This window comes from Otolemur garnettii, unplaced genomic scaffold (genome assembly GCF_000181295.1).
Source record: "Otolemur garnettii isolate 467f Iridium unplaced genomic scaffold, OtoGar3 scaffold00110, whole genome shotgun sequence".
NCBI classification, from domain to species: Eukaryota; Metazoa; Chordata; class Mammalia; order Primates; family Galagidae; genus Otolemur; species Otolemur garnettii.
Genome location: NW_003852505.1, coordinates 2,143,932 through 2,155,778, shown reverse-complemented (window position 1 = coordinate 2,155,778; position 11,847 = coordinate 2,143,932). Strand labels below are relative to the sequence as shown.

Sequence of the window (11,847 nt, the reverse complement as noted above, 5' to 3'; positions counted from 1 at the left end):
TCGTCTGGAATGTGTGATAATGGTAATTCCCATTTTAGGGGCTTGAGATGAGGATTAAAGGATCCAGTGCATTTCAAGGGCTTGGTATGGGTTGTTTGGCACGTAATAAGCTCTTTAAAAAAAATGATTGTAATGATTTTTATTCTCATCACTATTATGGAAGGATCAGGAACAGAAAGAAGATTCAGCAAAGCAGACAGAGAATTGAGCACCAACAAGGCCAGGGAGGGGGGACCCGTGAGAGAGGGGAAGTCATGGAAACCGAAGGAAAAGATGCCAGGAAGGAGGGAGATGATGTAAAAAGGGCACTCAGAGGCCGGTATTTTCTGACGAGACAAAAGAGAGATTTTCATCTCTTGGCGACCAATGAGAATGAAGGCAGAAAGGAAAAAAATAAGCCCGAAGCTTTCAATGAAGGATATCCAACACGCAGTTCTCTAAAAGCCTTCTGGCTGACTCCATCATCTGATCTAATCTGAATACCCAGGTATTCAATTAGGGAGAATACATATTTCTTGAATAAAGGAAAAACCAATGTCACACAAAGTGAAATTAGAAAGAAATGTCGGGTTATATCAGTTGGTGAAATAAAAATCTGGACAATTTCAAATGTACACAGCAGAGAAGAGGATGGGGGAGGGAAGGAAAAGGGGATGAATCACAAAACAGGTTTCAAAGCAGCGGTCTATACCAAACACTCAAGCTCACTCCAGTGAAAAGGAGGTTGCTGGTACGAATAGAATTTATTTTTCTTTTTATTGTTCTACTCTACCTGGTAATAGAAAGAAATTATTACAGCATGATCTGTGTCTTTGGGCAAATCATTCAACAAGTGTTTGTAGGGTAACACTGAGAAAAGGTGAGCAGGAAATGGAAAAATATTCTAATATGAACTAGATGTGAAGGGTAGATACCCCCAAAGGGTAGATTTAGGGAGAGTAGGGACAAATGAAGGGTTAAAATCTATGTAAGCTGGGAATGTTGGGGGCTTCTGTGGCTTTGGGGGCCTCAGTGAAGCTGCCTCCTGCCTGTGGGCATGGGAGGTATCCCCTTTGCCTCTGGAGACATTGAGGTTGCTGTCAGGGGCCCAGAGATGCCCAGGAGGGATGCAAGGAGTGACCCTCTTGAGTCTTCTCCTGACCCAATTCTTGGCTAAATGACTGGGGCAGAAGGATCCTCCCAGTCAGTCTCCTTCTGGCCTTGAGTGTTAGTGAGGCTGAGGCTTAAGGCAAACACTGAATGCTAGGAGAGGATGGGAGGGATGGTGGGCAGAGCATGGAGTATGGTGAGCCTTCACAGCCTTCACAGCCTCCACCAAGAGCTCAGTGTGGCTCCACAGGACTAACCGGTGGTGACTGTACAGGTCAGATTGTGGGGTCATGAATGGAGCAGGAACAAAAAGCCAAAGAGGAGCTGAGGGGCTGTTTCTAGAACAAGAGCACTTCAAGCAAAACAAAAAGCCAAGGAGGAGCTGAGGGGCTGTTTCTAGAACAAGAGCACTTCAAGCAAGGTGCTGGGCATGACAGCCTAGGGCAGTGGTTCTCAACCTTCCTAACGCCTTGACCCTTTAATACAGTTCCTGTGGGTCTCAACCCACAGGTTCAGAACCGCTAGCCTAGGGGTTCTTATAGCACCTGGTTACTACCTCTCCCTCAGGGCCTCAGCCAGAACCCCCTTTGTCTCTACTGAGCAGGCCATCAACTGCTAGCACAATTAGAACCCTAGCACCCCGCCCCAAGACCTTCAACCTGATATTTTTAGTACAACACAGCCCAGAGTTCTGCATGAAACCCTAGGGTCTATGATTTGCCCCAAGTTCCCTGTCCCAATCTAGGTGTGAGTTCCCTGGTCACAGTGCCTTTCCCCTCTCCCCTTACCTGTCCAACTCTGTGCTCCCTGACACACCAGCTCCCACTGCTACACATTCTGTCCTGTTTGCTCTATGAAGCCCACATACCCATCACGGCAGGTTTCCTTGGGCCCCCAGATCTGTACATTCATTTCACTCTCTGCTCCTGCCTTAAATGCGCTCATTCCCATCCCCTTCTTAGCCTCCTCATGCTCATAAAAATAGGGACTTAGGCACACCTACAAGAAACAGAGGGAACTTTGGGACCTGGGGTCCCACATGTCCTCTTTTATCACCCTCTAATATGAGACCAGGAGATGGGACAGGGCAGTTTCCTTAGGAGCAGGGAACTTCCCTCTCTACTCTCCCTCCCATGAATGCCCTCTGCTCTGCTACAATAGTGTATAGGATAGGGGCTTCCTGGCTTATTGATTCCCATGTTCTTTCACATGCCCTGGCATCTAGACTCCTTCTTTCCATCCCTCCCCAGGAAGGGATTAGAGTCCTCAGTCTACTGTGTCCACTATCACAACAATCCCCAATCTTTTTGGCACCAGAGACCCGTTTCATGGAAGACAATTTTTCCACAGACCATGGGGGCAGTTTCGGGATAATTCAAGCATGTTACATTTATCGTGCACTTTATTATTATAATATTGTGATATATAATGAAATAATTATACAACTCACCATAATGCAAAATCAGTGGAAGGCCTGAGCTTATTTTCCTGCAACTGGACATCTGGAGGTGCTGGGAGACAGAGATAGCTGCAGGGTGTTGTTTATGTCCTCAGCACTACCTCATATCATCAGGCATTAGATTCTCCTGAGAAGGGTGCAACCTAGGTCCCTGGCAGGCTGTTTAGAGCAGGGTTTGCACTCCTATGAGAATCTAATGCCCCCTGGTCTGACAGGAGGGGGAGCTCAGGCGGTGATGCCAGCCATGGGGAGTGGCTATATAGATAAAGCTTTGCTTGATCACCAGCTGTGCAGCCCAGTTCCCAACAGGTGACTGATAGGTACCTGTCTGCAGCCCTGGGGTGGGGGAGGGAGCAGTTGGGGACTGCAGGTCTAGGATGTAACTTCAGTGTCCAGGGTGAGGCTTGGGTGCTGTCAGGAGCTGAGCCTGCTGATGCTAAGCTTAACTGGGGTGAGGACAGTGTCAGCCCACAGGAGAAATTCCATGTTGTGACCACCATGTTGTCCAGACGCAGCAGCAGCAATCTGAAAAATTCACCCAGAGGAAGAACTGCACCTCCCCAAAGTGAACAGAGCCCCTGGAATCCTCACCAGACTCCCCGCACCCCACCACCAGACTCCTCTGGATACATTAGAGAAGTATTGGGGGGTTGTCAACTAGTAAGTACCCTAATTTGGCTGTATGAGGTCAGTCGTGGTAAAGGGGCTCTGTCCTTTTGCCTTTGGAAATATTTCAGCCCAATTCTTCTTCCCTTTTCTTCACCTGCAAAATGAGCTTAACAAAAACCCCACCTCAGAGTGTCACCCACCCTTTATAGCTTTTCACTATATTTTTTATTTCTTCCTAAAATAATACCACAGAGACATTAAAATCAATGCTGATATATTTATTGACATAGAAAGCAGCTCACAACATATATTGTTTGGTGAAAAAATACAGAGTATAGAACAGCACTTATATTTACTTTCATCTATACATATATCTATCTATCTGGATACACTGGTATAGGGAAATATCTAGAAGGATGCTCATCAAAGGGTTGACAATAGTTATGTAAGGGTGGAGAGTTTGGGGTAATTTTTACTTTTTGTACTTTGAAGATTTAACAATGAATGGTACCACTTTCACAAAGAGAATAAAGCCATCAGGAAAATGGGCATACACAGAAGATAGAGCCATAGGCAGCGGGGTGACAAAGCAAGGGCAGAGGTCAGGCCATCTCCCTCAACTATGCTGGTATCCAAGACCCTCTTCTCCACCCCAAAAGATAGCCGCTTTGTGGAATGACTCATGCAATTAGAAGCCCCCCCCCCAGTTTTCCCATCATTGGACTCTGAATATAGATAAGGGCTCATTTAAAACTGGCGACTATCACCTTCCTCTGCCTCAAAGAGGTCATGGTGTGCACCTGACCCCTCCTCCTCAGGATTGGTCAGCTCCTGCAGGGTGATGATCAGGTTCTCAAAAACCTGGCCCTTGTTGCTCCCATTGCCACATGTTTCCTTTGAGTGTCCCTCCTCCCCACAATATGAGCAGCGGATTGTGTATTTTCGCTTCCTGCCTCTACGCACATCCCCAGGACCATCATTCTTATGCCCAGAACCATCACTGGAGGAAGCAACCTGAGGCACATAATTGTTGGTGGAATCAACAAACAGCACTTGATCCTGAGATCTGGCCTCATCTCTGAAGGAAGGGGCACCAAGTGGAGGATCCTGAGCCTCCACCAAGATCACATCCTCATCTGAGTCATCCAGGCTATCATCTATCTCTATCACGTTGCAGTCAGCACTGCCATTGGCCATCAATGGGGGGCCCTGAAACAACACAGGGCTAGATGCCCTATCCACCAGTGACTCAGACCTTTTGGGCCTCTTCCGTTTAATAAAGGTGTCATCCCAATCCTCTTCCTGCCTTATCATTTTGATTAAATCCAGGAAGTCAGGAAGGCGCTCCTGTTCATTTGCATACACCCTGAGAAGTTCCTTAATCCTGAAGCGCAGGTCCCTATTCAGCTCAGCCCCTAAAAGGAGCTGCTGCAGGCGGGTCTGGTTGGCATCTTTTTCAGCTAGGATGCCTGCCTGAATAGCATTCTGGAGCTGCACCTCTAAACGGATCACATAAAGGGAGGCTTTCTCCCCTTGCGCCTGCAGGGTGTTAAAAAATTTACCATGGGCAGTAACACTGCTTTCAGATTCCCCAAACACCAATTTCATGGCCCTCAAGAAATCTGCCACACTTAAGTTGGGGTTGGCTGCCTGAAGCAAACGCATGACCTCCCGGGCAGGGCCCCTAAGGGTTTTCATCAAGCGCTTGAGCTTCTCCTCCTCAGACATATTCCAATCTGGCAGGACCCCATTGACTTGGGTCAGCCAGTTTTCAAAGGTTTCCTCCCCCTGGGCTGGCACTACATTCCCTGAGAACAACTTCATGTTTCTTTCTGCCATGTTGGCCATTAAAGGACCAAGACTCCTCCCCAGGGACCTCAGCATAGAATGCGCCCAAGGCGGCAAGGGCGCGTTCTGCCCACGGCTGTTACCCACACGTGCAATGAGGCTAGCCATGACTAAGGATGACAAGCTGTCTGAATATAACAAGATGCTCAGGCTTTTTAGAAAAGCCTAATCTGCAGGTGTTCAGGGAGAAGGGTGGCTCTTCCTTCCTCCTATTTCCGTAGAGGCTGTAAAAAAGAAAAGGGGGGGGGGTCAAAAAGGGAGCAGGCTGCAGCCGCATTCTCTCCCTACCTAATATCCTGCAGTAGTTTGTTTTTGCCCACTACTAAAACTACCCTGCAAAAGATACGTAGTTACAATCTCCTGAAGCTAGTGAGTGCGTGCCAGCAAAGTGCCTTTTGCAGCCACCTCCATCCCCCTCCTGCCAGTCCTTCAAGAGGGACAACTGTTGCTTCAAATTCTAGGTATGACTGCGTGGAACCTATATTGGGCTCTCAAAAGAGAGCACAATGGTCACAGACTTGTGGGGATAAAATAATATTTCATTAACCTCGTAGTCTCAGGTCTCAACCACACCCCCTCGCAGCCTTTCCTCCCTCCCCCACGTTGTTTCTCCAATTCTTACACGAGCTCAGAAGCAAGAGCGCGCCTTTATTTTCTTTCCAGCCTCTGCAACTGACGCACTCGGTTAGAAAGCTCGCCTCGGGGGTACAGTCGATCTCTGTCCACAGGGGGTCACAGATCCGGGTCCTCTAGGCTGGCGTCAAGACTGCGCCACAGCAGAGGCGGCCAGGGAAGGGAAGGGTCACAAGCAGCGTCACCACCCATTCTACTGCCCCCTCCCTCCACCGCCTCCACTGTCACCAGGCAGAAAATTCCCCCCTTCTGAATGCGAGCCAAAGCCCCCTCCCAAGTTACATCCCCCACCCCGGGAAACCACCGGCCTACCAGTTCTGCAAGCAGCCGCACAGAATTTAAGTTCGAACGTGGCTCTGACGACCTACTACGAAGAGAAGGAATAGGAGTTGGACACACCCACCCCTATATACATTCCTCCCCAGGAAGGATTGAGAAGCCAAGGAGGTTCAAGGCAAATAGCTTGCGATTCCCTTCCCCCGTCCTTCACCCCCCCCCACCCCGGCTCCAATCCAGGCAAATCCTACCCAGTCGGCAGCATCCAGGTGAACCCCACCTCCTCCCTCTGCGCATCTGGGCCGCGGGAGCGCTCCTTCCCCTGCCTCGCAGTAACGGATTCTCCAAACCCGGAGCCGCCCAGCACCGGCGGGGCTTCCTCCTCCCCCGTCCACGCTGGGCAACTGCACCCCTTTTTTTTTTTTACCTGCGCCGCGCTGGCGGGCAGCTAAAGCTCCGGCACCACAGCTGTGGAGTCCACCTTCCAGTCTCCGCGGCCCTGAAGGAGAAAGGACCCGCGCAGCCTCAGCCGCTAAGCGACCCGGGGCTGCTCGAGGGAGCTGCTTCGCACGGCGGCCCAGCGAGGGGTAGCCGAGTCGAGGCAGCGCAGTTCCCAAGGCAGCTACGGAGGCTTTTATCCTCCGCCCGCTGAGACAAAAGAGCGTGAGGAGCGGGCCGTTGCAGCCAATCAGCGGAGTGCGGGGGCGGGCTCCCCGCGCAGCAGCGGCCAGAGGCGAGATTCGTCCGAGGGGGCGGGGGCGCTGCTGGCCCGCGCAGCGTCAAGTGCATCTTGGGTTGGCCTGCTGAGCCAATTTGCCTGTTACCAGGGAGTTTGCGACTCTTTCCTCCCCTTCCTCCAGCGCCCACCCTACCCTTCCCCCGTTTCTCCCTTGACTCAGCTCCGCATCTTGAGACCAGGTAAAAAAAAATATGGTGCGACGAAAATCAAGTACGCAATAAAAGTTCCCCATCTTTGTATAGGGGAAAATGGGGGAGAAAGAGCGTTAGAGCTTTTTAATAAGCTTCCACAGCCAGCTCCGCGAAGGAGGAGGCATTACGTCCTTTTAAAAGAGATGGTGCTTGGACCACCAAGGCTCTTAAATAAACATTCACTCTCAAGTACAGGTTCAAGACTGGTTGCATCATAATCATTTAGGGGAGCTTGTTGAAATGCAGATTCCGGGGCCCATCTCCTGGGGATTCTGATTTACTAGGCCAAGGGAGTTGGGGTGTGGTTTTCTGTTTAGTATAATTTTAATGAGTGACGTAGTTGATGCTTAGATGTACAGAGGTTTGTGAATATGTAAATGAGCCTGTCTCCAATGTGTCTGTCTACAGCTTATCTGTGGTGAAATGCAACTCAAAAACAGATGTTCCTACCTAGAATCCATGATCTTCCTGAAATTGCAAAGATTTTGGACTCTGTGTGAAGCCAAATAATGGCCACCAAAATATATCGAGTCCTAATCCCTGAAACCTGTAAATGTTACCCTACAAAGTAAAAGGGTCTTTGCAGATGTGATTAAGTTAAGGATCTTGACTTGATTATCTTGATTATCCAGGCAGATCCCAAATCCAATCACAGGTGTCCAGAAGGAGAGTCGTAACAGAAAGCAATGTGAAGACAAAGATTGGAATGATGTGACCATAAGCAAAATAATGCCAGCAGCCACCAGAAATTGGAAGAGGCAAGAATAACCTATAGACCTGATGACATCTTGAATTCAGGTCAGAGAAACTGATATTAAACTTCTGGCTTCCAGAATTGTGAGAAACTAAACTTCTCTTGTTTTAAGCCAGCAACTTTGTGGTAATTTGTTATGGTAGTGTCTTAGTCCATTTGGACTACTATTACAAAATACCTTCGACTGGACAGTTTATAAACAACTGAAATTTATTTCTCAAAATTCTGGAGGGTGAAAAGTCCAAGCTCAAGGCACCTGCATATTTGTGTCTGATGGGAGCCTATTTCCTGCTTTGTAGATGGTGCCTTCTTGCTCTGTCATTATATGGTGAAAGCAGTGACAGCTAGCTCTCTAGGGTCTTTTTGTTGTTGTTGTTGTCGTCATTGCCCTCTGTAGGGTGCTGTGCAGTCACAGCTCACAGCAACATCAAATTCCTGGGCTCAAGTGATTCTCCTGCCTCAGTCTCCCTAGTAGCTGGGACTACAGGTGCCCACCACAATGCTTGGCTATTTTTGTTGTTGTTGTTGCAGTTTTTTGTTTAGCTGGCCCAGCCCTGGCTTGAACCCACCAGCCCTGGTGCATGTGGCTGGCGCTCTACCCACTGAGCCACGGGCGCTGCCTCTCTGGGATCTTTTTCATAGGACGCTAATCACCTCCCAAAGGCCCTACCTCCTAATATTATCACCTTGGTGGGTAGGATTTCAACATGTGAATTTCTGGGGAACACAAACATTCAGACCATTGTCAGCAGCCATAGGAAACTAATATAGACTGTGTATTCTTACAAACCATAGCTTTGTAGATTTTTAAATGTGTCTGTGAGCCAATAATGGTTAAACCTACTCCCATGCAGTCTTTCTTTATCAATATCTTCCTTCACTTTATACTTGATGGAGAAGTGTGTGAAATCAAACACAGTTTGAACTAAACCCCAAAATGATAGCTCTCTGCCACTGCTACAGTGTTTGTTTCTTGGCTCAAGGATAGGTTGCTAGGTTGTTCTTTTGTGAGCTCTTGAAGGTATTTCTTTGCTAGATTTGGCTTAATTGGCTCCAGACAAGGAGCAACTTCATAGAAGGAACATGTAGGGCTTTCTAGAGTGTATGGGCCATGCGGACAGTGGCTCAATGTATTAGTTTACTGGGACTGCCATAAGAAAATAACATAGGCGGCTCGGCGCCTATAGCTCAACCGGCTAAGGCGCCAGCCACGTACACCTAAGGTGGCGGGTTCGAATCCCCAGCCCGGACCCGCCAAACAACAATGACGGCTGCAACCAAAAAATGGCCGGGCATTGTGGTGGGCGCCTGTGGTCCCAGCTACTTGGGAGGCGGAGGCAGAAGACTCGCTTGAGCCCAGGAGTTGGAGGTTGCTGTGAGCTGTAATGCCACGGCACTCTGTCCAGGGGGACAGCTTGAGGCTCTGTCTCAAAAAAAAAAAAAAAAGAAAATAACATAGGCTGGGTGGTTTAAACAACAGAATTTGTTTTCTTTCTCTCTCTCTCTTTTCTTTCTTTCGGTTTTTTTTTTTTTTTTTGAGACATAGTCTCACTCATAGCCTGGGGTTGAGTGCTGTGGTGTCATAGCTCACAGCAACCTCAAATTTTTGGGCTCAAGCCATCCTTTTGTCTCAGCCTCCCAAGTAGCTGGGACTACAGGTACCCACCACAACGTCTGGCTAGTTTTTATTATTTTTAGTAGAGTCAGGGTTTGGCTTTTCCTCAGGCTGGTCTTGAACTCCTAAGCTCAAGCAATGCACCTGCCATGGCCTCCCAGAGTGCTAGAATTACAGGTATGAGCCACGCCCCACCCATAGGCCTCATTTTTAATTTAATCACCTCTTTAAAGATCCTATCTCCAAATACATCTGGAGGTACTGGGGGAGGTTAGGACTACAACGTATGAATTGGGGGAACATGGTTCAGCCCATAGTATTTCATTTTCCCTTATGTCTGGTTCTAGGAAAGCATGTCATCCTTCCCATCTGTAAAGTGTGACTAGGAGGCTCCTGTGAGGCTTTTGGGAGTTAAGAGTTGTGGTAGCAGCATCCACTGCACAAGTGGACTGCCCAAATGCAAAGGAATTGCTGTTACTTGTTCTTGGAAGTACAGTCTGATACCTTTTGGTTGCTGTTTGGTTCATCTTTAACTTGCCAAAGTGCTTCACCTGCTCCTTTCTGTTTTCTTATTTCCAACCCCAATATCTAGAATTCCTTGGAGTAAATGATCTCAATTTGGAGATGAAACACTTTTATCTCAGGATTGTGGCCTTTCTCTTATGGATAGAAGAGTAGGATGGTGTTGGTGGAGGGCAGAGGGCTTTGCAGGTACAGAGAAGGCAGAATGCTCACTGTGCACAGTCAAGGGTGATGCTGGAAGTAGCTTAAGGGTTTTCTTTAAACTCTTGCTTTTGCTTACCGAGACCATGATACCTGCCCTTGGCCTCTAAGCAAAATCTTGTTCTGCATTTCAGTTGGCTTCATCAGCAAATCAGGTCATTTGCAGTTGGATTTGGGGACATCAAAAAAGACAAAGACTACATGTCAGAGCTCTGACCAAAAAAAAATGTTGATTGTGGGCAGTGCCTGTGGCTCAAAAGAGTAGGGCGCTGCCGGCCCCATATGCCACAGGTGGCGGGTTCAAACCCAGCCCCCACCAAAAACTGCAAAAAAAAAAAATGTTGATTATGTAAAGGTGCCTGGGGTTGGGTCATCAGAACAAAGGGAGGGTCTCTTCATTTAGGGCTGGGAGGAGAATTTGTTAAACTGGCTCCAGGTGGATACTGAGCATGACCTATCTCTGGTCTCATGTTGCTAGAGAGAAGCTGGGGGGGAAAGGGGCTTCTAGTTGCAAGGATTCTGCCTCTGGTGTCTTTAAGAAGGGTACATTTTATTTTCCAATTGCAATCCCCCCTCCCCCAAAAGAAAAACTTTAAAATCTTAAAAGTTAAAAGCCAAAACTTTTGGTTAAAATAATAAGTAACTATCCTTGCCTGCCTTCCTCCTCCGTGCCAGGAATTTTCCACTGTTATCTCCTTTAAGCATCTCAGCCACCCAATTGAGATAGGCATTGTTATTGCACCAAAGGAGCTGAGGGGATGTGGGCACTTTACTCTAGGACTTTTGTTCATAGATGTCAAAGTCTGAATGGGAAATATTTATGGGAGACCCTACCAATGTTAACCTTGCACCCGGAGGTTTTGTGATGGCAGCATCATCAGGAAAATATTTTCAAAGAGGGTAAAATAAAGATTATTTTTAGACAAACACAAACACAGAATCTGTCACCAGCAGACCACATTAATGGAAATTCTAAGGGATGTACTTCAGGAGGAAAATGATCTTAGAAGAACTAAAGGCCAGAAGGAATGAAGAGCGAGGAAAATGGCAGTACGTGGGCAATGTAAGCGAACATTGACGGAAGATGGAATCATAAAAACGTCTGCTCTGGTTTTTAGAAAATATAGTACCACATATCAGAAAAGATGTCAGGAGGGGCATAAAAGGAATGCAGATACTTTAAGGGCCTTGTATCATATCAGAAGTGATTTAGGTATTTATTAAAATTTACACTTTGGTAAGGTAATTACATATGTAGCAATTAATAAGATACTCCTATGAAAATTACAGCAACGGGATGTAAATTTCCAAACTAGTAGAGAGGGGGAAAAATTGAATAATCAAAATATTCTCAGAAAAATTTTCTTCAAAGTCAGGAAAGGTGAAAGAAACACAGGTGGGACCAATAAAAGCACAAAATAAAATCATAGCTTTAAACCCACATAGATGAATACATCTACTAAATGTTCAAGAGCTACAACAGCCAAAAAAAAAAAAATCCTATTAAAAAGTGGGGAAAGGATCAGAACAGACATTTCGCAAAAGAAGATATACAAATGGCCAATAGATATACTAAAAATGCTCAACATTAACTAACAGAGAAATGCAAATCAAAACCACAAAGAGGGAGGAAAGAGGATGAAAAAAGTTGATTAAGGGGTACAAATACATGGTTTGTCAGAAGAAATAAGACCTAGTGTTAGATCAGTAAGGTGACTGTAGTTTGCGAGAATCTATTGTACATTTCAAAGTAGCTAGAAGAGAATAATACAAATGTTTCTAGCATAAAGAAAATACAAATATTTAAGGTGATGGATACCCCAAGTATACTTATTTGATCTTTAGAAATTATATGAATGGGCTTGGAGCCCATAGCTCAGTGAGCTGGGCACCAGCCACATATACCAAGGC

The 11,847-nt window shown here is 46.9% G+C and overlaps 1 protein-coding gene across 1 annotated transcript; it reads right to left on the bottom strand.

Annotated features, from left to right (window-relative positions):
- Positions 1–3,456: 3,456 nt before the first annotated feature.
- ZCCHC12 (zinc finger CCHC-type containing 12) lies at positions 3,457–5,113 on the bottom strand. Its single transcript, XM_012809659.2, has one exon. The coding sequence runs from the start codon at positions 5,111–5,113 to the stop codon at positions 3,905–3,907; it is 1,209 nt and encodes a 402-aa protein (XP_012665113.1). The 3' UTR covers positions 3,457–3,904.
- Between the last annotated feature and the right edge of the window lie 6,734 nt (positions 5,114–11,847).